The following is a 27722-nucleotide window of genomic DNA, read 5'->3' as shown; positions in this document are numbered from 1 at the left end:
GTCCTGGGACCTGCCCCCCGCCGCGGATACCCCGCTGAGCCCCAGCAGCAAGACCAGAAGGGAACCGGGGCTCCTTTCAGCTTGTTTCTTTAATAAGGAGACAGATATCATTACAAAATAACCATTTAACGATAAGAGACGGAAACGACAGAGTCCACACGAGAGGAAGGGGCTTTAAAAGCAGCTTCCCGCCGGAGCCGAACGCTGCGGGGGCCGGGACGGGGCAGAGTGGGGCCGGCGTGGGGCGTCCTTCGCTCCAGGAACAGCCTGAGGCTGGGACTCCCAAAGGAGCTGGCTCCTCCCTCCCAGGTTTGGGGGAAAAAAGGAAAAGAAAGCCCAGCTTGTTGCCAAGCCTGGCGGATTTGCTTCCTTTTAACCCCAGGAGACCGAAGCTGAGCATCTCCGTGGCACAGCTGGGTTTGCACCACGGTGCAGCCGGGAGAGAGGAATGCCAGCTCTTGTCCCCAAAACGGAAACCACCTGACCAGACATGGCAGAAATAACCCAAATCACTCTCAAAAGCGTTTTTGCCACCAGATCTTTGCCGCATTCCAGCCTTTCTACTGCAGAAATGTCACCGGCAAGTTGGCCCTGGCATCGGTGCCCAGCGCTGCCCCGTCCCGTCACCCGGTGTGACGGCGGCATCCGTGGCCACCGAGGCAGTTGCTGATGTGGCTTGTCCTAGCAGCCTGGCTCTGCCGCTGAGCCCCACGAAACCGGGGGGATGGTGGACACATGGGGAGAAGGGGGTCACGGCTCACCTGTGGGCCCGTCCCCATGGGGTCCCAGCACACCGTGGTCTAATATGGCTTCTAAAGTTGCTCTGACGGTGAAATGCACCAACGCGACACAGGATGCCGAAGCCACGATGTTGCCGCTACCCGGCCATGGTATAAATGCGACAAGATACAGGAACAAGACACACATGGAAGTCACGGCTGCGTTGGTGACGGCTCACCCTCCGCTGGCGGGCCTGGCTTGGCATGCTTTGCTTCTTGGCATTATTTTCTTCTTTTACATGATTTTATTTTTTTTTTTATTCAGGGGAGAATAATCGGGGCGGTGGAGAGCACTCAAGCAATGAGTTTTGTTCATCGCCGTCTCTGCCTCGTTGGAGAAACGTGGTCAGGACGGAGGTGCCGGCGGTGGCGAGCGGTGGGGCAGAGCGTGCAGCGCCGCGCTCGGCTTTAACCATGCTGCTACTGCTACGTGGCTGCATCTCATGCACTGTTCATGGTATATACAGCTATGTCTCCATATATTTTTAACTACACACAACTAAGGAGGGGTCAGAGGCAGTGCAGATGGCTTTAATATGTTGGTTATTTTTCCCTTTTTTATTAAAAAAAAATTATGTATTAAAGTCACAGTTTCCCCCCCGAGGCTTAAAGAGTCCGAATGGAAACCAGCCAGGCGGGACCTCCGCTCCCAGTGAGACCCCGGACAATGCGGTGGGTCTGGGGGGGTGCGGGGGGGGGTGCGCATGGGGGTGTGCACATGAGGGTGTGCGCGTGTGGATGTGTGCATGCACACCTCCGCTTGCTTCCCAAGGAAAGCTGCAGAGCTGCGCACATGCGCTGGCTGCCAACAGGAGGATTTTAGTGTTCTTTCCAATTCCTTCTTTTTTAACCCATTTCCACGTAAGGCAAATGACCCCCAGTGCCCAGACAGACTCCAAAATGAGACTGATTTGAGAGTCCGAATCCTGCCAGTGCCCCAGCCAAGGGGCATCAGCTGCCCCCAGTTCCCCATTAATTAAAAGCACCCCGAGATTTCTTCTCCCTTTGGCTACACGAGCAGGGCAGGACCTTGTTTGCTGACACTGACGCATCCGTTAGGAAAAGGGACTAATTAAAGCTGGAGATGGCCCTGCGGGACCACTCGCTTGGTGGCCCACGAAGCCCCTGTAGCCTGGCGTGGCCCCAGTGCCACCTTCACCCAGCCCAGCCGAGCTGCAGCTCCAGCAGCCAGGCTGGGCACCGGGGCAGGGGCCAAGCGCAGCTGAGATGGTGGTGGAAGTGGTCTTTGGAGGTCTCCGGTCCAACATCCACCACCACCATATACCGCAGCTCGGCTAACCGGGCCCCGAACCTCCCCCAAGGCCAGAGACATCCCTCCCTGGGGACCTGTCCCAGAGCTGCACATCCCAGCAGGGGAAGGGGCTCATCCCTGTGTCCAACCTGAACCCCACGAGCTGTGGCTGCCACCAAGTTTTCCATCATCTCCCCACCTTCAGCTGGGGCTGAGATGACCTTTGCGAAGCAGGGGGCCTCAGGGAGCTGCTGAAGCATCCAGCGGCACCGGGGCCAGCTCAGTTTTGGCACTTTGTCCCCAGGCTCGGGACACCCTGCACTGAGGTTCCAGCCCAGGCGTTGGACCCCCAGAGCAGCATCCCCAGTGCCCGGGGCATTCCCGGCTGCACCCCAGAGCTCTGCTTCTCCACTGTAAGCCCCTCTTGGCTGAAGATGCAATGCCCTTTGCTGCATAACTGTGCCAAAACCCCACAAAACTGAGTCCAGGAAAGCAAAGTGGAGCAGGGAGCACAAGGCTGCTGGGGAGTCGGAGCTGGGACAGGGACACCAGCTCACGTCGGTGCTCCGGCACAGACCGGGCTGAACTGGGCAGGGCTGCTGGACCCTCTCACAGCTGCAAGGAATGATGTTGGCTTTCCAACTCAGGGGCTTGGTCCTGGCTTGTCCCACGGTGGGAGAGGTGGCCCAGAGAAGCTCTTGCCCACTGTCAGGGACACGGATATGGCTTATATCCCCGAGGGGAGCAGGATGGGGTGGATTCAGCAGACAGCAGCCTGGCGGGGAGCAGCAGCTCGTGGGGGTCGGGGGCTTTGGTCCCTTGTTGGCCGTGGGCTCACTCTCGCACTCCCCACCTGCATCACGGCAGTGGGATGCAGTGGTGGGGCTGGAGCTCCCCATAGCCCCCCAGCTGCCCTGAGGCTGTGCTGGCATGCCTACACTGGGGCTGATCCCTGGGGACATGCGATGGCCTTTGGGGAGGCACCTGGCACCGCTCTGGGGGGCTGGCCCCCTCGCATTTGGAGACCTCTCAGTGTAAACCTGCCTTGTGGAAGTATCTTGATCTATGGGTTTCAACCAAGCATGGTGGGACACACATGCAAATCACCCAGCACTGTCCTCGCTTGGCTTCTGGGGACATGATGGCCGCCCAGCAGAGGTGGTGGTGGTCCGCACTGCGCTGCCATTGCATGCACATCCCACCATGTGTCTCCTCAGAGCAGACTCCCCGGGGCTCCCCATGCTCAGACTGGCCCCCACTGCTCCGGCTGCAACACGGAGGGTTTGGCACCCCACTGCCACACCAGCCGCAGCCGGGCCCCACAGTCCCTGCAAACCTCTACCCAGAAGAAGCTAAACCTGGAGCTGGGTGGGGGCACTTGGCCATCCTCGGCCCAAAACCTTGGCTCTCACCCTTCCCAGACGGAGGGAGGCAAAGCAGAAGGGGGAGGCACCTGGGTCTCCTGCAGAGGGTCTTCTCCACTGTTTTGATGTCCACACAGCTGTTCATGCCCCAAGCAAGCACAGTGGGTCTGGTCATCTCACTCTATCAGGCTCTGGTATCAACTCCATGCAACGTTTGATGGTTCCCCACGTGGACCCAAGGGAAGGACGGCGGCAGCGATGCTGCAGGCTGGTGACGCGGCCGCCAGGGAAGGTCCCAGGCGTGATGGTGGCTTTGCACCTGGAAAGGATGGCAGGCAGAAGCGATGGGACATGCAGCAGAAGGGAGCAATGCTGAAGAACAAAAAGAACCATCCGTATCTTTAACCTCTTCCCCTGGAAGCTATTGGGACTGTCTGGAAATCCTTCCACAGCCATCAAAGGGTATTTCAGCTTAAAACAGAACAAAAAAACCAAAACCAAAGGTTGCATAACTGAGGTATCAGTAGCTCTGGGTCGCTTCAACTGTCCGCGGTGCCGTGCCGCGCTGGCCGGCAGTTCTTCCTATTTGTTTTTCCCGAGAGCTGCATCTACTTCTTCCTCTGGCTTCAGTGAGTGCCACTGGGCAATGGGCCGCCGGGGGTTGGCCAGCATGTCGGACCAGTGCCGCAGCTCCGTGCCGGTGGCGTTGCAGCCCGTGAAGATCTTGCCTATGGCTTCATTCTTCCCCAGCTTGTCATAGTCCAGCACCGTGATGACCACTTGCACTTTCTAAAGGAGGAAACCTTCTTTAGAGAGGCAGAAAGGTGCAGCAGCTGTGACTGCTCCATGGCCTCCGTGCTGTCCCCAGCCCCAGGGTGGCTCAGCAGGGCACCCCAGGGATCCCCTAAGGCTGAGCCCTGCTGTGGCCCGTTTTGGGGCAGGGTCCCCTCCATGCCCATAACTTCCTCCACTTCCTTCCTCCAGGCCTGCAGAGCCACAGTGGGGCCCAGCTCATCCTGACGTGGCCACCTGGGACAGGTCACCAAGAGGTGGTGTGGGGCTGGGCAAGAGCTGTGGGCTACAGGGCTTGACAGGGCTAGGGCAGGACATGGAGGGGCAGAAGGCACCTACCAATGGTCCAACATGCCCCTAGGACCACTGAGTGGTCCCTGCTATGCCTGGGGTGAGCACTATAGGACCAGGAGCAGAGGAAAGCCCCATTCCAGCCATGATGTGCATTGGTTGCATCTCCCATGGGTGCTGCCCAGCCTCCCACCTCTGCCCCTGCACCAGCTGCCCTCAGCATCAGCCCAGGCTGATGGACTGGATGTATTTCATGGGTGACCAGACCAGGAGCTTGGCAGGAGCTGCTCAGGCTGCTGGGAAGGCTGGGACATGGGCTCGGGCAGCTGTGGGACTTCTCCCATTGCCCCCACCCTGCCTGCCTCCCAGGGAGGTCATCAGACACACCTGTATCTGCTCAAAGGGGATCTCAAAGCTGAAGGACTCGTTGAAGTAGGGGTTCAAGGTCTTCTTCTTGACTGTGGTCTTCTTCTTCTTCAATCTCTTGCCATTCTGCAGCAGGTGGATCTTCACGTAGGGATCTGGTGGGGGCAAGAGGGTGCATCAGCCAGGGCTGAGATACCTGGGGGACACCACCAGCCTGCCCCCAGGAGAAGTCTCAGCCTAGGATGAGGTGCACCATGGGGTAAAGAGACCTCCAAGAGTAAAGGTGCTCCGAGGTTTGTGGATGGAGGCCAAAGCCAAAATATTTGGGCTGGAGATTTGTGGGAGCAACTGGCCAAGGAATGGAGCTCTTCTGCATCCTGTCAGTCCTCTTGTAGGAGGGCTGGGAACGGTGGAGTGACAGCAGTGGGTGCTGGCCTGTCACCCCCATTTCTGGAGCAGGACACCCCAGCAATAAAGCTGAACCCTTCCAGCCGTGCAGGTACTGCTCTCCTCCTGGTTAAGGCAGGTCTGGAGAGAGCTGAGGACCCCTGGGCAGAGAGCTCAGCCCTGGCATGGAGTTGGGAAGACTTCTAGCATAAAATATGCTGTCGACTGAGGTCCTTGGCCCCAAGTCAAGGAGGAGCAAGACCAGGAGCAAATGGCAAAGGAGCATTTTTACCACCCGGGTCCTGACCCTGGACACAGTGGCGGACCAAATTCGATATGGCCTTCCTAAGGTCAGGGGGGCTCATCCCATCCCCATCTCCCCTTGCCCCCCAGCCAGACCTTGGGCTGCTCCGATGCAGGAGGTCCCAGGCACTGGAGGGGGCTTCCCTGAGCCCAGCCAGACTAATAGCCCCCGTGTCCTTCCCCAACAAAGGATTCTGAGATCCCCACAGCAGGGCAGGAGGAGGATGGCCACAAGCTGACACCCACCTGAGAGACCGCCAACATCCATCTTTTTCAGGTTCTTGGCCTCCAGGATGCAGACAGTGAGTTTCCCAGCCGTGGGCACATACCGGAGGGAGATGCAGATATCTCCTAGCTTCTCTGGCTGCCAAGCAGAGCAGGGAGCAGATATCAAAGCCTTGCTAGTGCATTGTACCACAGTGTTGGGACACAGTCCTGCATGCAGGTCCCCCCCAAACCCGGCTCAACCTTCAATGCAGGCATGAGCTGGCACCCCATGCACCAGCACAAGGGTTTGATCACTTGGGTCTGGGGCAGGCCAGTCCCAGCACAGTACTCAAGAAGTTTATACTCTTCATTTTTGTTTTAAAAAGGCTTTTGCACAGGGGAACAACAAGGGCAGATCCTGCCCAGCACTCATGGCCAGGACACCCATGATATTCAGGTGACTCCACAGCAATTGCCATCCTGAGCACTGCAGGATGGCCCAGAAAGCAGAGCTTGCCCCATGGCCACGCCACATCTCACCCCCCTGGCCAAGAGTTTCAGCTGGCCGAGGGCCTCATGCCAGTCCTGCTCTCACCTCCTCCTTCTCGCCGCTCTGCAGGTCCCGCCATTCCTCAATGGGCTGGCCCAGGTCCACCGTGTTCATGGGCACCTTCACCTCGCCAATGATGTCGTGCTTGGAGAAGCGATCGAAGTCATAGATGGCCATCACCAGCGTCTTCCCGCCCAGTTCCTGGTAGGGAACCTGCACAAAGAGGGCCACCAACCGGGCTGACAATGGGCTCAGAGGAGCCCAAGCCAGGACCACCCGCTCCCAGCAGTGAGGGTCAACATATGGGACTGGTACACAGTCAGAGGGCAAGATGGGAGTGGGAGACAAGGTCCCATGTTGTGGGTAGGAAGGGGCTCACCTTGAAGGTGAAGGTCTCATTGAAGGCAGGGTTTAGTGTCTTCTTCTGCACTTTGGTCTCGTACTTTTTCTTCTTGTCAGGGAGCAGGAACACCTTAACGTACGGGTCCGAGGTGCCGCCCATGTCCAAAGCTGGCAGTTCAGCAGCTTGGAGGATCCCCACCGTCAACTGGAGTGGGGATAGGGGTGTATTCAGAGAGACAGCCCAGGTACATGCTGCAGATGCCAAGGGCTCATTTCCAGCCCAACATGAGACAGGACTCCCCGTGGCAGAGCACCCAGCTTCCCCCTCCCTCCTGTGCTACCCGGGTCCAACAGGGAGACTTCTCTCAAAGACCCTTCCTGGGCAAACCCCACTCCTCTACCTGCTCAGCTGAGCCCCAGCCCCTCCATCACCTGGTTTGCCTGGAAATCGTAGTCCAGTGAGAACTGCAACTTGCCCAGGTTCTCCGGCTCCTTCTCCTCCTCCTCACCTTCCCCCTCTGTCAGACCCATCTCTGCGTCATCGTCGTCCTGTTAGTCCTGCAATGGCAGCCAAGGTGCCTGGCTAAGCAGCAGGGTCACAGTGCAGCATCCCTGTCCCCACACCGCTGGGGACCTCCAGCACCCCAACCCTACTGCAGCTCAACACCCGAGTTCTCCCCACAGGGGAAAGGAGACCCCCCATGCTGGGGACATAAAACATCAATACAGCAGCCCTGGGGTGGCACCGGCTCTGCCCACAACCACGCAACTACCAGGGAGCCCCCAGTGCTGGTCCAGCCGAGATGGCATGGGGGGGCTGCCTTGGGGCACCGGCACACGGGACCAGCTCCTGTGGAGGGAGGTTTGGTGCTTGCAGGCAGTGGCTGCATGCAAGCAACCACTTCAAAGGATGCAGGGATACTCCGCCCCCCCCACACCCATGCTTGGGGGGACGCTACAGCCAGTGCTAAGGGCTTAGCAGGATCATTTCCAGGCTTTATTAGCTTAGTAATAGAGATATAATCTAATTCTCCTAAGGCAAAGCCACCCCTCTCCCTGCCTCTCCAAGCCATGGTCCATGGGGGAGGAGCCCTGGCTCCTTATCACCTCTCTGACATGTCCCCAGGCCCCCCATCCCACCCTGGAAGCCAATGATGGAGAAAGAAGCTCATGGTGGCACCTACCGTGGAGGGCATCCCAGGACGGAGAGGGAACATGCAGACAGGGCAGCAGGGAGGGAGGACGGCGAGAGCACCAGGAGTGAAGAGAGCCACGTTACAGAGAGCATTGCCAAGGGACCCACGGCAAGGTGGGGAATCAGGGTTTGTATGGCCCCATCAAGCCCCAGGGGATGGCAGCCCTCGCCCTCCACTGGGGAATCCCACCCCACATCTCCCACCGTGGGGGTGTGCAGATGGGCAGGTACGATGGAGCATCTCCATTCAACGCTCATCTCTCCAGCCCTGCCTGCCTGCCCGTGGTGCCCACATGGCTCTGAAGAGCAGGAACAGATGCCCAAAATCTCCCACCCCCTCCAAATGGCCCTGGGTCAGGGCCATTGAAATGGCCAGGATCACCTCAGGCCTGCTGGTACCAAAGCCTCCTCCCTGCTGGCCCCCCAGGATGGGGAGACGGCCCCAGCTCTGCTCCGTGCACCAGCACCTGCCTCTTGAGCACTGGCTTTTTGGGGACCCCAAACTGGTGGGCGTTTTGGCCTGGTGATCCTCCCCTCTCAGCTAAAGGCACAGCTCAATGAGATGAGGGCAACTCAGAGGAAGGTAGGGAGACACAAGGGATTAAACTTGTTTTGCTCATTCAGGTGAAGCATTGGCAGGGCCAGGCCAGCTTGAGCCTGGTCCCATCCGGGCCACCGGGCACTGGAAGAGGACAGTGCTGCTGTCTCTGCTCCAGGCTCATGTCTGCACTGTTGCATCCCAGGATCCTGGTGGCTCCCTCCCTCTCTGCTGCCTGAGCTATGAGTGCCCCGATACGGTTCATAACTCAACCACAGGGATCATCCTACAACGCCAAGTGCAGGACAAGGCCAAGCAGTCCAGAAGGACATCACCTGGTTGCCCGACTTCATGTCCTTCATGTTCATGGCGTTCTTCATGCCTTTGCCCTTCTCCTTCTTGTTCTTCTTCTTCTTGCAGCAGCACTTCTTGCAGATGCAGAAGCAGCAGGTGAGGATGAGGAGTCCAGCTACCACCGCGATGGCGATGAGGGCCCAGGGTGGCACTGTGGGCAAAGGCCAGTGTCGTGGTCAGCCCCGCAGCTCCCTCCCAGCCCCAGCCACCCCACCACCCTGTCCCACATGTTGCACTGGGACCAGAGCAGTGGTGGGGTCACGAGGAGGGTAATACCTGGAAAAGGAGGCAGATACTCACAGGGGATCTTGTTGAGCTCATTCATGAACTTGTCCCTCAGCTTGGTGAACATGTCCTCCTTGCTCTCACCCGGTCCCGCGGCCTCAGTGGAGTTCTCCATCGTGGTCATGGGCATCGTGGTGGCTGTGGCCTCTGGGGCCATCATGGACGCTTGCTTGAACGTCATGGTGAGTCAGGGGCTCCCTGAAACACGATGTCACCTCAGTGGTCACACAGGTCCTTGCTGCCCCCACTCCTCCCCATGCCCAGGCTGTGTCCCTGAGCAGCCATCTGCACTGAGGACAACATCTGCATTGACAGCAGGGCTACTTGATCTTCTGCTAGAGGGGCATAGAGACAATGCTTATGAGAGGCCAGACACCTGGACTCCCTCACAAGCAATGGGAAGCTGACCCCCAGGTTTCCTGGCCCTTGATATCTCCAAAGCCACCAGGAGCATCACCCAGGATCGCATCAATGCTGGTGACAGCTCGGAGCCTCCCAGGGACATCGGGGACACTCCTGGGGGGTAGGTTTGCCTGGTGAGGCCCATGGGATGAGGGAAGGGGTGTTTGCATCCCCAGGAGTGATGAGCGAGGTTAGTTTGGACAAAGCCAGCCCCCCCGCCTCCTCCTTTTCTCAGGCATCAGGCACCTGCAGACCCAACACATGGCAGCAGCCAGAACTCGCTTTATGCAGGGACCCAGTGCTGGTGTGGGACCCTGAGGACTTGCTCCCAGCCCTGGGAGAGCTTCCAAGGGTGGTAACGGGAGAGGAGTAGCACATTACTCTTCTTCCAGTGCCAGGGCACATTTTGAGGATGGATGAAAGCAGGGAAGAGCTGGCTCTACACAGCCATGGAGGGCTCAGTCCGCATGTCAAAGGGTCAACTCTTTCACCATGTCACAGGTACCATGTCCTGGGTGGCTCGAGGCTTCTGTCCACCTCCCAGCCCCACAGAGCCCAGCTCCCACGGCCAGCCCCGCTCCCTGACGGGGCCTGGGGAAGGTGCTTGATTCACTGCCAGAGCTGCAGCACAGCCCGCTGTGCTCAGCACCCTCCGCCCCAGCCCAGCGGGGTCTGAAGCACACCCCAAGGATGAGGACACCCGCCCCACGATCTTGCAAATGTGGCATTCACTCCTGCAAACAAATCTGGTACAAAGTGCCTCCACAACCCAGCTCCAGCCCCAAAGTGCCTCCATGACCCAGCTCTAGACCTAAAATGCCTCTCTAACCTCAGCAGAAGGCAAGCTTGCAAAGAGAAGATCAGAGCAGGCAAGAAGCCAAGGGAATTAACAGTGCCGGTGGAGTTAAGGAGAATAAAAGGCTATCCAGTGGGGGAAGCAAACAGCTGAGTGGGTTTGCAGATAACTGAGGAAGGAGTTTCTGGAGGCATGTGAGCTCTGGCATGGGGGAAACCCTCTTCCCTGCTTGGTGAAGCCTCCTCTCCCGGAGCATCGTCCCCCAGCGCCAGCTGCTAATCCGTCCTTCCTGCAGCAGCAGAAAATGAGCATTCTCACCTCAAAAAGTCGGCCAGAGAGACCTGGGGGTGTTCCTGCCCTGAAACAGTGCTGCCATGCCATCTCCAGCTGCCTCTCGGGTGAATCAGGCACTGAGTTGCCCAGAGCTCAGCTCCGCACCTGGGCACCTTCCTCCTGTGCCACTGCTCCTGGGGGGTGCTGGGGGGGGGGGGGGGGCGGCAGTGGGGGCTTGGGAGGACCCCGTGTGAGGCAGAGGCAGCCCTTCACACAATGAAACGGGCTAATTATGTGACTCCCACCCTGACAAGGTCCCTGCCGCAAGCGCAGGCTTCGCCATCCCGTCTCTGCTTAGAAAAAGCTGTAGACACCAACGGCAGGGCTGAGGTGTCCTCGGCTGCCAACAGCATCTGGTTGACTTGAAAACCAGGCTGGTGGCAGGTCTTGCTCCTTGGGGGAAGGTACCAAGCCCGCCACCGGACCTCCCCATCACCCCAGCCCTGGGAGCCAAGCTGGGCTGCAGCATGACCCCTCTCCGCAGCATCCCAGCACCATGGGCTAGCCAGGAGCATCACCTCGCACATCATCATCATCATCCTTCATCCCTTCCAACAGCAGCATTTGCAGTGGGAATGCAAAAAGGCAAGGCGAACAGAAAGGCATCTGTCACCAGCACTGCTGGGAGCAGCACGACCCTCCAGGCAGCCACGCAGGGGACAGGATGGCTGGAGAAACCCCTTTGCCGGCTCATGGATGGGTTCGTCCTCTCCGCACGCACATCCCTGTGCGCGGCAAGCTGGGCGACATCCCAAACTGGGAGTAAAACCTGGCATGATCTCCTTTAGGATCAGCCTCTTGGATGCAGAGCTGCTGGGATCCATCCTGGCCGGGCAGAGGAAAGAGCTGCAGTAAATAACCCTTCTGCAGGTTGGGAGCTTGGGAGCTATTTTTTATCTGGTTTGGGGCTTTTTTGATCCTTCCTGGATTTTGAAACCCTGTGTGTGTTTTCCACAACCACGCATATCAGAAACTCACTTTAAAAGTGCAAGGAGTGACTCTCGGTGGTGCAGTTTGTCTGCAATGGGCACAAAACACTCATTTATTGTAAATGCACCAATAACTGTAAATTGGAGACCAAACTGCAAAAGCAAAGGCAACACTCAGCTGGGAAACATTCCCAGTGCCCATCGACAGACAGTTTGCAGACACTTCCTTGTGAGCCCATACCACCCCTGAGCATCCCCGAGACCTGCTCGAATAGCCAGACCCTGCAGTCAAATGGCTATGGGATGCACCAATTACTCTTTTTCCCCGTGTTTTTAATGAGCTCACTATCTTCCTGATGCCACAAAAGTTTCATAAAAGGCAGGAGACAAAACAAACAAGCCCCAAAGACATGGTTTTGGTTGAACTCGCCCTTGAGGGGACCTGGGCCAGGACTTTTGGTTGCTTGAGGTTATCAACCTGCAACTTGGCCGGGACACAGAAGTGATAACAGTCCAGAAAATGCCATCCCTGGGTGAGTCCCACAGCCTCCATCCCCCTGCGTCAGGGGCAGGAGGGAGGCAGAGGGTCAGTGCTCACACTCATGCAGCGCAGCAGGGAGGGGATGGAGACATGTCCTTGTCACCCAGGGCATGAGGATGGTTGGATGTGACCAGCCAAGACACCAACATCTCGGTATCTTCCCAGGGGCTCTTTCAAGCCTCCCAGGTTTTTCTTGCACTCACCCCCACATCCCAGCCCCAAAGGTTCCGGGCAGATGGTGGGGTCTGGTCCTGCTCTGGGCCCATGGAGGATGAAGGACTTCTTTGATGGCATCAGAAGGGGCTCATCCAGGAGTGACTCATCTTGGCCGGGTCCATCGTGCAGCACAGCCAAACCAGATGCTCGGTGCTGTCTCTGTGGTGTGGGCTGGGTCCCCACAGGCCACCCCAGGGTCCCTCCACCCAAGGCAATACCAGATCCCTGCCTGACCTCAGGCCTCATATGCAGAACATGGTAATTCAGAGGATGCAACCTCTGGTCCTGGACCTCAAGAACATCCCTCCTCCTCAGGCTGCAGCTCTGAGACCAGCATGGACCACGATCACCAGCTCCTCCTGCAGATTTATCCATTTTGGATGTCTGTGGCGGTCAACCTGCTTGGACCTGCTCCGCACGGAGCCCCCCCAGACATGCTGAGCATCTAAGAGGCTCGCCATGCTCCACCAGCTCCTTCTCCTGCCCTTGGACCTCGGACATGGCCACCTTTGTGCTCTGTGGAGTGGCTGCAACTGCCGCAAACACCAGAATCAGCTTCACATGGCTACGATGGGGCGGCCAACTCCCCAGAACTTGGCAGCAGATGGTACTGGAGCAAGCTGCTGGAGGTGCCCCACAGCCACTACATCCTGCTCCAGAGTGAATCTGGAGCTGCTGTATTTAAGCCCCCACCCTGCCAAGGGTTATTTAATGCAGAGGACTAGGAGGGCTCCCCAAAGCTTTCCAGTGGCTGATGACACCTGGCCTTTCATTTTTTTCACCTGTTTGCTGCAGTCACCATTGGTGCCAGTGACTTGACATCCCAAGGGCCAGGCAGCACTGGGCAGCACTGGGACCTGCAGGTATCCTTGCAAGCTGGCCTGCTGGGAAGAAGAGGTTGGCCTGGAGCCCCTTTTTATGGGGTGACAGGGAGGGGACAGGGACAAGATGCTGTCCCCTGCTTGCCACGTGGCCAGCAGCTCTCTGCAGCCCTGCTACGATCTCACAGCTGCTTTTCATCCCACAAACCCACCCCTTGGACAGGGTTTTTAAACCCCCTCGGCATGGCCAGAGCATTTCCAAACAGGGCTTTTGCTGCAAGAAAAAAACAACACGAGAGAGTTTTCCCCATCACACCCCATGCAAACTGGGGTTTGCTAGGAGGAAAGCAAAGCTGCCTGAGGAGCCTCAGGCAGGCGAGCAGATGCTGCCTGGGGCAGTCTAGATGCTTTCCAGCTCGCTGCAGGTGAGGCAGCGTTTTTGCAACACTGGCTCCCCGACCTGACCCGTATTTCTGTGCAAATGGCAATCTGCCAAAGCGGGACGGGGTGAGCTCTGCAGGCAGCTGGGTTTGGGAAGAGGAAAAAGGCCGGGCAGGGCTGAGCACCCACAGTGAGGGATGCTGCCGCCTGCTCTGAGCCCCAAGCAATGGCACCCAGGAGCTGCGAGGCAGCAGCTTTGCAGGGACCCCGGGCACGGGGCAATGCCCCTCTCCTGCCCCCCCAGATCTGGGGCAGGTTGAGTCCTGGCTCTCCTCTGCACCCACAGACACGGGGGGGGGGGTCCAGGCCACCGACACCCTACAAACTCCCATGGGTGTGCAGCAAGGACGGGGAGGGTACAAAGCAAGGGTGCCAGCGGGGGTGTGCAGTGCCGCAGGGTGGGGGGACCCCAGGGGAGCACCCTGCTGCAATGCAGCCTGTGGCATCTGCTCTGCACCCAACTGTGCAGTACACAGTGGGCAGCACCCAGCGGAGCCAATCCCCCCCAGCACCCACATCCTTGGGCACCCAGTGCAGTGCTGCCCTCCGGGGTGCTGAGGCTCCCCGTTGCATAGGCTTGGGGCTGCGGCAGCCCCGCTGCAGCACACTAAGGCACAGGCTGCGATTGCAATGCTGCTCACATCCTGCTGCACGCACCGCCCCGGCCCAGCAGAGCTGCGTTCCCTAGGGATGGGGCAGAGCGAGGGGCACAGGGTGCTTAGCACCTGCAGCATGGCATGTGCTTTGGGGGGGGGGGGGTGTGCGCACGTGTGCAAGTGCTTGTGCATGGGATATGCAAGCACAGATGAGGGTATACGTGCTTATGTAAATGCTTGTGCAGTGTGCAAGCATGTGTGCGCAAGTGCTTGTGCACAGGGTATGCATGCATATGTGTGCAAGTGCTGACAGGTGTGTGCATGTGGCCGTACACGTGTATGAGCATATCTGCTCACAGATGTGTTGAAATGCAAGCACTTGTGCATGCATGCAGCACTCATATGGCTCTGCAAGCACTCTTGCATGTGGGTGTGCATGCACTCATGTATGTGCTTGCCACTGCCTGCAGCTGTGTAAGAGCTTGCATGTAGATACGTTTACACACATCCTCTGCGTGCCAGCGTGAATGTGTGTGCACAGCTGCTCATGGGCCATGTTTGCATGTGTGTGCATGAGCTCGCACACATGTGTACCCTGCTGGACGGGACCAGTGCTTAGCATGTGGAGCACCTGCACATTTGTGTGTGGGCACAAGCACATTTAATGTGCATTTACCATGCAAACCCCTGCATGTTGTGGGGGCACTGAGGCAGTGGGTCCCCCCTCTCAGTACCGCTGTGGGCAGCTGCTGATTGATTTCTGGAAATAATTTATGAAGCAATAAGGAAAAACCCTCCCAGCAGACGAGGGAACCCTGGGCAGCAGGGAGGGGTGAGCCGTGGGGGGACTAGCCACCGCACAGGCACTCAGCCAGGGGACATGCTGCTTTGGGGGCTATTTGGGGGATTTTGAGGTGCTGCTTGGGGCTGGGGGGCTGCAGGCAGCATCAGGCCTCCCTGTGGTGGCTATTTTTGAACAGGGCAAGCTAATTAGCATCACTAATTGCTCCGTCACCTGCTCCAGCAGCCTGTGCTCTCCTACCTCATGATGCCCACCAGGTGCTGGTGGAGCTGAGGACTGGGGAAACTGAGGCACAGGAGAGGCTTGAGACGGGGGGGGGAGCAGGCTCACAGAGACCCTGTTGCTGCTCCCCCTCCCCAGGTACCTTAGAGCCCCCAGGACCCTGCAGCCCCTGCCATGGGGCCAGGGGGGCTGATCCTGCCCCCCCCAAGTGAGGGGGCTAAGCTTTGTTCCCCCTCCTGCATGGGGGCTGGACTGGGCGGTGTGGGGCAGGGTGTGGGGTGCTGTGGGGCAGTGCCATGGGGGGGCAGCCTGGGCTGGTTGGAGGCAGCCAGGGTGCAGCGTGTGGGGCAGGAGGGTAGGCTGTGGGGCAGCGTGTCCTTGGGCACGTCCCCTCGCCTGCCAGTCCCCATCCCCACTCTGCCACCACCTCACTGGGTGACCTTGGTCACAACCCCTGTCCCCCACCACGCACAGTGCAGATACAAGCAGGGTAGCCCAACCCCTTGGCTGCGGGAGTGAAGCCGCTCCCAGCCCCACAGAGCAGATTCCCGGGCAGAAGGGCCCATCCCAGCACGCCGTCCCCATCCCAGCACCCTGACCCTGCCCAACGCCGGGCCAGGCCACCCCAGTGCTGCTGGGATGGTGCCAGGGCGGCTGTGCAGCGCGTGGGCCTCGGCTGGTGGCACTGCAATGCAGTCCTGCTTGGGCTCTGCTTGCCTTTTTTTTTTTTTTTTTCCTTCTTTTGCAATTTTTCTTTTTTTTTTTTTTTCTCCCCTCCTTTCTGCAAGTTGCGGCAGCCGCTGGCAAAGGGCCGGGGTGGCCGTTGGAGCTGTCCTGGCTGGAGGTGGGAAGGGAGCTCAGCCTCCTGCTATCCCCACTGCACCCTCAAACACCGCTCAGCTGCCCCCGCCGAGGACGTTCGCTGCAATTCCTCCAGTGCTTGAAGTTTCCTCTTTATTCCTCCACTGGTGTGGAGCTGCCCCTGCTGCCCCCCGCCATCCTTCCGCCAAGACCCCAGTGTCTTAAGGACATCAATAAATAAAGAGGGTTATAAATAACTATTTCTATCAGTCCTTGGCCAAAACAAGTGTGGGCTAAGGCATCATTAATAAATACTGGCTGGGAAGGGGAGTGTGCTGGCTGGGAAGGGGCCTCCTCCTGCCCTGCTAACCCTTGGGGACCGCCCCCCAGCTCCTCCCTGGGGAGCAGCACCCATCAGGGGATGCTGATGGGTATGGTAGGACCCATCCCACACCCTCCAAAACAGCCGGGGACTCCGTGTGGGCTTCACCCAGGTAGCTGCTGCAGAGACCCCCACGTGCCGGCCAGTGGGGAGGACCCCTCATGGCGCACCACCCATGCACCCAAATTACACTGCCCCTGCGGTGCGTTGTCCCTGCAGCCCCGCAGCTGCAGCCCCCAGGCCCGCTGTGCATTATCCTGCACCCTGCACCACCTTGCTCTGGACTCCCAACGCGCGACCCCTGCGCCCCATGGTGCGTTACCCTGAACCCCCTAACCCATCACCCCCCATGGTGCATTTCCCCCCAGAGCCCCTAATGCATTCCCACCCCCCTGGTGCCTCATCCTGCACCCTGCAGTGCAGTACCTCAAATCCACCACTGCAGCACCCCCACATCCCACGGGACATTATCCTGTGCCCTATCCCACAGCTTCCCAGACCACATCACCCCAGACCCCCCAGCGCATACTCCTGCACGATGCATCACCCCCAGCCCCCCTAATACATCCCCCCTGCACCCCACGGTGTGTTACCCCCGTAGCCCCCAACGCATTGCCCCCCAGCCCTGTGATGCATTGCCCCCCAGCTGCAAACACCTGGCCTAGAAGGAGCCACCAGGTCCCATCTCCAGCACAGACCCCAGGGGCTGTATCCAGCAACCCCCCCCCTCCAGGCTCATCCCCCATCACCGCCAAAATCCTACCCTGCCCCCCCTCACTATTAAAGCCCTCAAAAGCTGTACAGAGCCCAAAACAAGCCCCATCGGGGCTTTGGCCCCTTGCTGGTGTAAAACCCCCCCTGGCTCCATAGCCCTTGCAGGGGATCTGCTGATTTACAACGGGGGGGAGAGCTGGCTCGGCCTCACCTGTGCTCCAGAGGGACAAGCCCCCCTCTCCCCTTTACACATAATTAAAAGCCAGGCTGGGTTTCGTTTGCAGGCAGCGCCCCAAGGTCTGGCAGGATGGAAATCCCCGGCTGGGGCCAGTGATCCCATCTCCATCCATCCCTGGGACATTTCCTGTATTGGGAAATGCAATGTTGACCCCAGAAAATCCCTTTCACAAGCCCTGTATCCCTCCTCCTCCTCCTGCAAGAGGCTCCATCCTAGAGACCCCCCCGGGCCGCCGCAGCACCCAGCACATTCTGCAAGCCAAAAAAAGGGGGATTTGGGGTTACCCCAGTGATGGTCCGTTCAGCAGAGCATCACGGGTACCCACTGCCCCGGGGAGAGGCTCCTCCACCTCCGCACCCACCGATGGGACAGGACGGAGATGGATGGAGACGGGAGTTTGTAGGGGAGAAGTCATCCGTTGGGGTGGGGGTTTTTGGGGACCACGCAGGGAGAAGCAGGGTGTGTAGACAAGCAACGGGGCGTCTTTGCCCACTGGCAAATCATCCCTGCCGGATTATGCAAACGGGCTGGTTAAAATGGGGAAAACAGCAAGGTTTGCACAATTTTAAAAGAAAAAAAAGCATTTGACCAGCATGGTTGCCCACCCAGGGTTCTCAGGACCCCTCTCCTCCAGCCCCCCCTGCTGCACTCCTGCCCACATCAGCTGAGATGTTGCACAAAGGACCAGACCCAGGAAGAGAATCTGGGGACGTACGGAAAGACCAGGATGTCCCTGGCCACAGCAGCAGCACGCAGGCAAGCTCAGTGCTCCCCAGCGGGGTGGGGGATTTTGGGGGATCCAGCTGCTGGAAACTCCCCCCACTCCTCTGCAGGGCCGGCTTTGGCAGCCGAAACCTCTCCTCTCCGGGGAGGCGAAGCCTGCTGCGATGATGGAGGGCAGAAAGCGGTGACAAATCAAGATTAATGAGGCTGAGGCAGCAATTAGCGCCAGCAGCCGCTGGCGGAGCACTGGGCTGGGCTGTGGGCAGGCAGGCAAGGGGGGGCCCGACCCCAGGCTCTCCCAGTCCAGGGTGCTGGCTGCTGGCTTGTCCTGGGGAGACCCCAGTCTGAGGGGGAAGCTCGTTAGCTAATGAAGGGCTGCTGTCATCGTAGGCCCAGAGCAATGAGTTATTGCTCCTTTACAGGATGGCAAAGCCGGGGTTATGGCGCCCGTTAAGCCAGTGGGCTGTAAGTCATCCTGCTGGGATGGAGATGTGGGGACCCCCCAGCCTTCCACGAACGTCAGCTTTGGGATCTAACCCCAAAACCTGCACCGCCCCGTGCAGCACTTGGGCTTGGATGACCAGTAATGAAAATCCCAAACTGGTCCCAAAGGGGAGCCCCCTCCCACCCCAGTGTCAGCAGGAAGCCTGGGCACTATGGAGCCAGCATTTTCCTGCGATGCGTCCCAGTGACAAGCAGGGATTTGGGGCAGAGCTGAGACATCTGGCAGCGCCCCAGCCAGATCTCGATGCCAGCGGCTGTTTTGCTCCCAGGGGCAGCAGCACGAGGGCTGGTGGGGGAGATCCCATTTCTGCCGGACCCGCTGGCACGATGCCTGTGCCTCCCTCCAGCCTTTTGCACAAGTAAAGACCCCGCAACGCTCCCATCGTTTTCGGACCGGCGCATCCAGTGTCAGATGTGGAAGGGACACGCTGGGCCAGAGTTTCAGCTTGCAGCAATGAGATAGGAGAGTCTAATTAAAGCAAAAACATGACTTGGCTTCTAATGGTCATTTAATTAACAGAGAATTTCTGGCAAGAGATGTGCAGAGGCACGGGGAGACCAAGGGATCAGGGAGGAGGGAGAGGAGGGGGAGCTGGGGAAAGGGACGCTGTGGGACCCCAGTGCGAAGGGGCTCTGCAACAACCCAGCCCAGCAAACCCTGGCCCCATTCCCCTTCCTCAGCCCTGGCACAAATCCGCAATCGCTGCGTTAGTGGTGCCGGATCAGATCCTCTGTCAGCAGCACCCCGGACTGGTGCAGAATCTCCCAGGGCTCAGGGAGTGCTTTCCCCCCAGGACCCCCCCCACCATCTGCACCTTCCTCCTGATTTACGCTGCTGAGGGCAAGAGGAGTCACCACTCCTTCAGCCCCACACTTTTCAGGGAAGGATATTTATACCAGGCTGGGAAAGGGGAGCCGGCAGCAGCACAGACAAGGGGGTGTGATGGAGCAAGAATGCTCCGGTAGCTGCAAGTGGCATCAGGGGATGTGAGCTGCCGAGAAATCGCCCATGCAGAGATGCGTTTCCCTGTCCCCCATCCGAGTACAAGCGGGCACCATTGGCCAGACCCCCCCTGAGCTCTCCGGCCCTTGCAGCCCCAAACGGCGCATCGCTGCCTGCCCGCCAAGGGAAACTGAGGCACAGCGCAGGCAGCAGCACCTTCAAAGAGAAACCCCACGAGCAGGGGTGAACCACATCATTCCTCCCAGCTCAGAGCTGTGCCAGAACCCTGCCACCCTGCTGCTACCTGGGCTAGTGACACAGCCACCAGTGCCTGCCGGGACCTGCGGTGCTGGTCACCATCATGCCGGCTGGGCTCCAGCAGCATCTCTGGATGGGGACTGGAGCCAGCCTGCACTCTCCCTCCCTACCAAGGCACACTCCACTCACTGTCTCTCATCACCAGCCAGTACCCGAGTTGTCTAATTAAAAATAATGATATGTTGGGGCTTGGCAGCCCTGACCACAGGCCTTTCCCTGGGAGATGAGTAATTTGGGGAGGGGGCATCATGCCAGAGAATTACGTGGTTCCTGTAAAAATTTGATGAGCTGTCCGGCCAGTGGCGAGCGTGTCTCCTGCACGTCCCCACAGCCTCGCTCTGCCACAGGGTCACATCCAGGGTCCCCACCCTCACCCCGAGCTGTGGGCGCAGGGGACGGACACTGCAAATATGGGCAGGGCCAGGGACCCCATGATGAGCTCCTGCCTCACTGCCCCAAGTGCAGGGGTCTGGGCTTCTCACCACGGAGTCCCCGGCCTTGAGGAAGGGAACCCAGCCCCAGGCTCACAGGGGAGATCTTGTAAAATCAAAAATAAATACAAGGACTGGCAGTTTTAGAGGCTGGCACTTGCCTTTGATAGAGGACCTGCTCTCGTGTCACAGCGGCTGCGTTATTTACGGCAAAACCAAGAGACGTCTAACAGTTAAATGCAGTCTTAAAGGTAGCCTTCATTCATCATTCGGGTACCAGATTAATGGCTTCTGATGCTCCCAAGTCAAACCCTCCAGCTCCCGCTGCCAGAAGGCTGTGCCAAGCACTGCCGTGGCTCCCACCGGCCCAGCTGCGCTGGCTGGACAGCTAAAGGTCAATGCAGCCATGGGGCTGGGCGTGCAACGAGCTGGGGAGGGGGCAATCCCATCCTGCCCTCCCCGCTCGGCTCCCGAGCATCTCCAGGCACCACACCAGGTACCCCAGCAGGCATCAGGGTTCCCCTCGACGCTGGTGGGTGCCCCCCCAAAGCATCATGCCCACCTGGGGCTGCTCACGGAGTTGCCGGGTTTGTCCCTACCCAGGGACACCTCCCTGCACGGGGATCGCCGCTGGCACCCGCCAGCATCAGGGTGCCAGGCCAGGCAGCTCAGGGATTTTCTGCGCCTTCGCCTCTAAAATCAGGACAGCACCGAGGTGAAACGGGAAGAGGTGAGTGACAGCACGCGATCTCCTGCTTCGGTGGAGGGGGGGGGGCCGCAGCCGGGTGCTCAGAGCCTTGCCTGGCACCCATGGGTGCTGCTCTCCCCAAGCCCACCTTTCCCAGAGGGGTCAGGCCCCGACTCTGGCTTGCTGCCAGAGTTGCTGCTGGCCCAGCAGCGAAGGAAGGACACGAGGAAGCTGAAACTGGGGCTGGTGCCAGGGCTCCTGCAGGAGCCGGGGCAGGTCCTGCGGCAGCCGCTCCCCACCGAGCCCATCGGCGTTTTGGTGCCAGCAGTGAAGGGGCCAGCGAGCGCCTTCTCCCCCCTCCTCGCTACGACTCTTGGCTTTCCACTTGCATCCGGGGCTGCTGCAATGCTTCGGAAACCCCACAGAAGGCAGCCACCTTGCTAATTAGCTGGGAAGCAAACGAGAGATTGCGCTGAGGTACCTGCTTATACAGCCATGGAGCTTCGCACCAGCAGAGGCCAAGGTCCCCCTCACCCCGGGCACACCAGGAGCAGCCCGTGGCCTCTCCAGCCCCCGGTGTGGTAGCACAAGCGCAGTCCTGTGCCAAGGAGGGGATGGGCCACCCACATCCTTCCCACCCACGGGGAGGCTGCAGGGGCTGCAGGCACCGCTCGCCATCAGAACGTCATCCAGAGGATTTCGGCACATGCCACATGCCACCAACAGTACCCATGGAAAAGGCATCTGGAGACGCTGGACAGCACGGTCCCCTGAGCTGTGGGGATGCAGCCGTCCCCAAGGACACCCGAGCATCCCATATGGCACCGGCCACTGCAGCCAAGCCCCAGCGAACTGCCAGGCTCACCCCAACTGAAGCCAGCACAGGCAGCCCGCCCTTGGCACACAGAGCTGCGAATGGCCAAAAAAGCCTCCCACAAAAAAGGGAGCAGGCGCTGCCGGCACCCAGCCCACCCTCTGGCACCAGTGATGCTGTGGCGGCCGTGCCTCGCTCCGCCAGTGAGGCCAGCACAGCTAAATAGGGCAACAGAAGGTGATGGGCTGAGTTATTCTGGCACTTCAAAGGCACCACATGGCCGAGAGCGCCCGACTCCTGCCTGCCCGGGTCAGCACTGCTCTGCTTGCAATGCTGCCCTGCTGCCGGCACTCCCCGGCAATGGTCCTGTGCAACAGCAATGGCTCCTGATCGATATGAGGGGAGAAAAAAGAAGCCAGACAAGCTCCTGGGGAAGAGCCAGAAGCTGCTCCAGGAGAGAGCTGAGACAAGGCAGATCGATTTGATACAGGAGGCAGGGGAGTGCATGCCCTGCCCTGCTCCTGAGCTAAACGAATGCGAACTAAACGAGCAAACGTGAGTCATGAGGTGCCATTTCCAGGGGTGAGGCTCCACGTGCCCGTCAGGCTGCAGCCCCCAGTGAGATCTCCAAAGCACCCATCCAGGCACGAGGTGGTGATGGGCTGGTGTTGGGAATCCAGAAAACCAGCTCCCGGCCCCAGGGAGCCCCCAGCGATGCTCAGCCTTCAGCATCTCCCTCCTCCCTGCCAGCCAGGGCTCAGTCCCTGGGGACCGGCTGCCTCTGGGAGCGATGCTGGCGGCTGCTTGCCCAGCTCCAAGGCACAGAGAGCCCAGGAGGCAGAGTACGGCCCTGTGTTGCCAGAGCCACCTACCCTGGCAGCATTTGGGGTGAGAAAGGGGACGGCGGAGGCACAACGATGATGACATCGGTGGGGACACAGCACCATGCCAGCCCAGGGGGATTTAATTGTGGCACGAAGCACCACCAAGGCCAGGACACTGGGACCTGACTCCCATGAATAAACCTTGTGCAGATGGAGAAAAGCCACTGTGAGAGCCGGGAGCCCAGCTGGGGCAATGGGCACAGCCCCCCGTACACCGCGGGGGGGTCCTCTGCTCCTCCCCGGCCCCTCCGAGCTGCATCCCTGTGTTGCTCCAGGTGTTTGGGGGCACAAGTACAACGGCACACGCTTTCAGGGCTGCACAGAGGAGCTGCTCCGCCAGTGCATCCCAGGGAAGGCTATTCCTCTCCTGGAATAACCCAGAGAGCCCAGCTGCCTGGGGAGCTGCAAAGCACCACGACTCCGGTGTCCAGCGCCCGCTGCCAGACTGGCGCTGGCAGCCACTGTCTCTTCTGAGGGTGCCCTGTGGCCAGGGCCACCAGAGCAGGAGGGTGTCCGTCAAGCTCTCACGCAGCACAAACCAGCGGCTGAGCCTGGCACGGCCACACCGCAATTCATTGCGGCACAAGGCAGCGGCTGCGCCAGGCTGCTGGCAGCGACGCAGGGCTTGTGCGTGGGTAGCAGCGGGCACACACCAGCGCCTTCACCCCAGGCACTAACCCGGCTCTCCCCGGGGTTCAGTCCTTGGAGAAAACCCCGTAATTCCCCTGGGAGCAGAGCGAGACAGCGTCAGAGCCCCGCAAGGCGTCTGCATGCTTGTAAATCCATGCACGGCACTGAAATTTGGGGTTGTTTTCCCTCTTGAATCCTCCACTCAAGGCCAATGGGAGCAGTGGTGCTGCCGCAGCGATCCTTGGTCCCAGCAGCCCTCAGTCACAGTCACGTCCCCAGGGACATCCCATGTCCTGCACGAAAAGGCGGGAGGCGTCTCCCCCAGCACGCCACGACGTTGCTGAGCAGGTCAGTGGCTGGTCCCAGCTCCAGGGGGTTTTGGTAGAACTGTTTTGGCATGTGGCACCGCAGCAGGTTCACAGGCAGCAAGGGATGCCTTGACCCACGCCAGCGGTGCCATAGCATCGGCTGCCAAATCCGCTCTGCCAACCCCAAACCAGCCCGGCACATCTCAAGCATCCCCGCTGCCCGCAGACGTTCACCCATCCCCATGGCTTCAGTCCAGCCCCGGAGCAGCTCCCCGGGCCCCGGCAGTGGGACGATCCCCCCAGGCCACCCCCAGCTCAGCGCAGGCTCAGACAGGCTCAGGGGTCGGACGTGCCCGAGCGCAGCACCGCGTCTGCCCCCAGCACCCGCCTGCACCTCGTGCCACAAGCACCCGCTTTGCTCCCAGCTTTCCCATATCCCTCAGGGATGCGCCAGCCCAGAGCCCACATCTGCTGCGCCCTTGCAAGGCTGGGAAGAGCCAGGGGGCAAAAACCACCCCAGATCAATTAAAACACACCAGCTTTCCTTAGGATGCACAACGTGAAGGATGCCCCAACAGCACCAGGAGCTCCTTCCAGGCAGGTGGGGTTGCAGATGCCCAACTGCCGGCGGTCAGTGGTGATGGATCTGGTGCAGTCAGGCAACTGCCCACGCTGGGAGAGCAGGGTGCGGGTCCAGATGGCAGCAGTTTGGCCTAGCCCAGCACTGCCGCACACGCTGCCAGAGCCAGCTGCGGTTCCCCCCTCCCAAAGCCCCGGCACAGGGGCTGCAGCACCTGCAGAGCCACCCCAGGGTGACAGAGCGCTCTGCCAGCCCTTGAGCCCGCTGTCCAACTGGCAGCAAAATCCAGGGGCACCATGATTCCTCCTCCAGGTACCGATGCAGATTAAACATCACTCGACTTCCTGCACGCAGGGAGCAATGGAGCGGTTGGCCCCACGGGAATGTGGCAGCCCCAGAGCTCAGGGGACGACGATGACGACACTGGGATCCCGCACCCAGGGGCTGGCAGGGACGGGCCAGCGCCGGCACGAGGCCAGCACCATTCCCGGCTGTAGGATTACACCAGTACAGGGTATCTTGGATTCCAGCCGCACACTGCCTAATTTATGGTTTAATTAATAAATGGGGAATTATGCTGAGTTTATCCAATACTTTTGGACGCGTGATGTTATCAAAATCCCATTACTGACGAAGGAAGGCATGAAGAGCAAAATTAGCTTTGGCATCTGAAACACTTCAGTCGATGCGATAACACAATTATTAGGGCTAATAATCAAAGAGCACTTTGGGGAACGCGGGCTCCGGCAGCAGCCGAGCCGAGGGCAGCCACAGCCTGGCGTGGGGACCAGCTGGGGAACAGCCGGGTTTTCACCCGGGAGGAAAAGGCCGACTGCAGCCAAGGGCAAAAGCATTTTGCCAGACTGCATTTACCGGCGGCTCCGGATATTGGCACAGGCAAAGTGCTGGCGGCCGCCAGGCTGAGGAGGAGCACAGCCAGGCACAGCACCGAGCTCCGCTGCCAGGGGGTAGGGAAGAAAAAACCAGAAGATTTGAAAACCAGCAGGCACTGGGTCCCGTCTATATGCTTGCGGCATCGATCCTGCTGGAGGACATCACAGCTGCCGGCTCGCAGCTCTCCTGCGCAGCTTGGAGAAGGAGAAACTCAAGTCATAATTAGGAGCTGCAGTCATCCGGTTCCTGGAGCTGGGGCTTTGCCAAAACCACCAAGAGCTGGAGGAAGGGCCTGCTCCCATCCCTCAGGGGGTGAGCAGGAGTCCCGTCTCGCTTCAGTGGCCTTTAGCTGCAGCCCAGTGACAGTCCCTGGGGCTCACAGAACAGGACGCAGCTCCCCTGGGAGCAGCCGGCAGCAAACGTTACCATTGTGCCATCCCACCGTGCCCAGCGGTTTCGTGCGGGCAGCTCACCGGCAGAAAGGCAGCTGATTTGCAACCCCCCCTCCCCAACCAGCTATATAAGGATATATACATATATATGTAAGGAGAGAGATGTATATATTCCTATGTCCTCCCTCCTGCAGTGACACCGGACGGCGCCGGGCGCTGTGCGGCAGAGGGGTGCAGAGCCAGGGCTGCCAGCGGTGATGCAGTGCAGCCGATGCTGGCTCACTGCTGCTGCTATCACCGGGCTAACGGGTGGCGAGGGATGCGTCCTTGCCCTGCAGAATTGGAGGCACCAGGGCTTTGGGCCGGCTCCCGGCAAACGGGGCACTAGCGCTCGCCATGGGGATTGGGAGAGCCGGGCTTGGTGCTGAGTGATCGGGCAAGGTCAGACCCGTTTTTGCACTTCACACAGATGCAAGAAGGGGACAGGGCATCGCTCCGAGATGGCTTTGGGGCTTGGGGGGGCAGTGGGGTGTTTTGCTGGATTGTGCTCTTCCCAAGCGGCACAGGTGACATCCCGCTGCCACTTCTGGCCTTAATGACCTTGGGTGCATCACTTCCGCAGTGCCCACGCTCCCCTGGCACACAGACCACCACAAGCCACGCTTCTTCCCGCCAAGACCCTGCGGCCAAAAACACCCAAGCACAGCAAAGGCGCAGAGCACCGGCTGCCCCGAGGGTACCCCGGGGCTCCAGCAGCCCCCAGCAGTGTGCAGCCAAGGCGCTGCGCTAGCGAGGAATAATGCAGCAGGCAGGAGATGACTCCTGCCGGTGGCTGCGCTTCTGTGCAGCGTGCACAGGAGTGACATAGCTGCAGCAGTACCTCGGCGCACAATAAACGAGAGCCTTCGCTCCAGGACTGAAGTTTTTGCTGCTGCAGAGGAGCAGGCGGGGAGTCCTTCAGCACCCTGCAGCTGCCACGGCGCAGGGGGACTTTGCTGCCAGACACCAGGCAGCGGGTGACATCCCGCAGTGGGTGACATCCTGCAGCGTGTGACACCCCGTTGCCCTGGCCACTCTCACCTGGAGGACAGGAGAGCGCTGCACCGAGGAGCGCCGGATGCAAAGGGACACACAGAGGCACCGGCAGAGTTGGGGACCACGAAGCAATGCGTGACACAGATGCGTGTGTGTCCCCCTCCCCATGCCACAGTCACCTTGCAATATTGCCTGTCCCCTGCACAGCTCTTTCGGGATCACTCCCGCCCCTCTTGAAAAGTAGGCTGCAGGGGAGCAGCGAGGTGCTGGGCACAGCTCCGACGCAGCTGTGGGTGCAAAGGCTGCGGCACCCCGATGCGGACGCCCCCGGCTCTGGGCTGAGCCCCTCCTCGCCGCTGCACCCCGACGGCACGCAGCAAGCGCGAGAAGTGAAGGGGGATCCCGGAGCTTGCTGCAACCACGGCGGGGAAATTCAGTCCGGAGAAGGGACCGGCTGGAGCTGGCTCCTGGCCAGGCCGCTACAGAGAAGCCGCCGGTGCAGCGGGGCCTGCGGCCGCCCACGGCCAGAGCCACGCCACTTCCACTGGTTTGCAGCACCGGGGCACGTTCCCCGCACTGCACCGGGGACAGCACTGCGCCCCCGGCCACCCCCCAGGGCCTGAACGCCAAGGGCACCCGCGGTCGGGCGCACGCACGGATGCGGAGCTGGAGCATCCCTCGGAGCCCAGAGGGCACCTTTGACCCGGCGGCTCGGCTCTGCACCCCCGGGGCGGCCCCGCATTCCCGGGAGGGGAGAGGGGGTCCCACACTCTCGGGGAGGGTCCCACGCCCCCGGGGAGGGTCCCACGCTCCCGGGGGGGGGGGCGGTCCCTGCCAGCTCCGCAACCCCCTGCACCAGCGGCTGCACCCCCCTGCAGCCCACCAGGCTCCGTCTCCAGCTGCCTTCGGGGCGCGACACCCCACGGGCAGCCCCGGGCACGGCGGGGAGCTGAGAACCGTGCCCCGGGGAGGGGACCCCGGGGAAAGCGCCGGCCCCCGCCCCGCTCCCGGCAGCGGGACACGGCGGGGAGGTCATTACCGGCCGGGCCAGCCCGCGCACCGCCGCGCCCACAACCCCCCCCCCCCCCCCCCCTCCCCGGGGACGATCGCACCTCGGGCAGCGACCTCGGGACGGGCTCGGCGGAAGCGCGGGCGGCCCCGTCCCGCAGAGCCCGCACCGCTGCGGCACCGCGGAGAAACTTCGGCGGGAGTGCGGGCGGACACTTACCGGCCGGAGCGGCGGCGGCAGCGGCGCGGGCGGCGCAGCGCGGGGCGGCGGGACCGGCGCGGCGCTGCGGCAGCCCCGGCCCCTCCGGGCTCGCGTGCGGCGGCTCCGCGC

The 27722-nt window shown here is 60.3% G+C and overlaps 2 protein-coding genes across 2 annotated transcripts in view; both read right to left on the bottom strand.

Moving 5' to 3' along the window:
- Positions 1-27722, bottom strand: part of CSRP1 (cysteine and glycine rich protein 1) — a 256472-nt gene that overhangs the window by 147133 nt on the left and 81617 nt on the right. The window lies entirely within an intron of this gene.
- On the bottom strand, positions 72-27722 carry SYT2 (synaptotagmin 2). Its single transcript, XM_052814969.1, has 9 exons — positions 27612-27722; positions 9021-9203; positions 8702-8871; positions 7066-7182; positions 6671-6838; positions 6337-6504; positions 5781-5898; positions 4866-4999; positions 72-4184 (listed from the first exon to the last, which is right to left on the bottom strand). Exons 2-9 carry the CDS (start codon positions 9184-9186, stop codon positions 3978-3980), a joined length of 1248 nt encoding a protein of 415 aa, XP_052670929.1. The 5' UTR covers positions 9187-9203; positions 27612-27722; the 3' UTR covers positions 72-3977.

The sequence above is a fragment of the Harpia harpyja genome, chromosome 19 (assembly GCF_026419915.1).
Source record: "Harpia harpyja isolate bHarHar1 chromosome 19, bHarHar1 primary haplotype, whole genome shotgun sequence".
NCBI classification, from domain to species: domain Eukaryota; kingdom Metazoa; phylum Chordata; class Aves; order Accipitriformes; family Accipitridae; genus Harpia; species Harpia harpyja.
The sequence above is the reverse complement of the archived record's forward strand: the minus strand, read 5'-3'. Positions and strand labels throughout refer to the sequence as shown.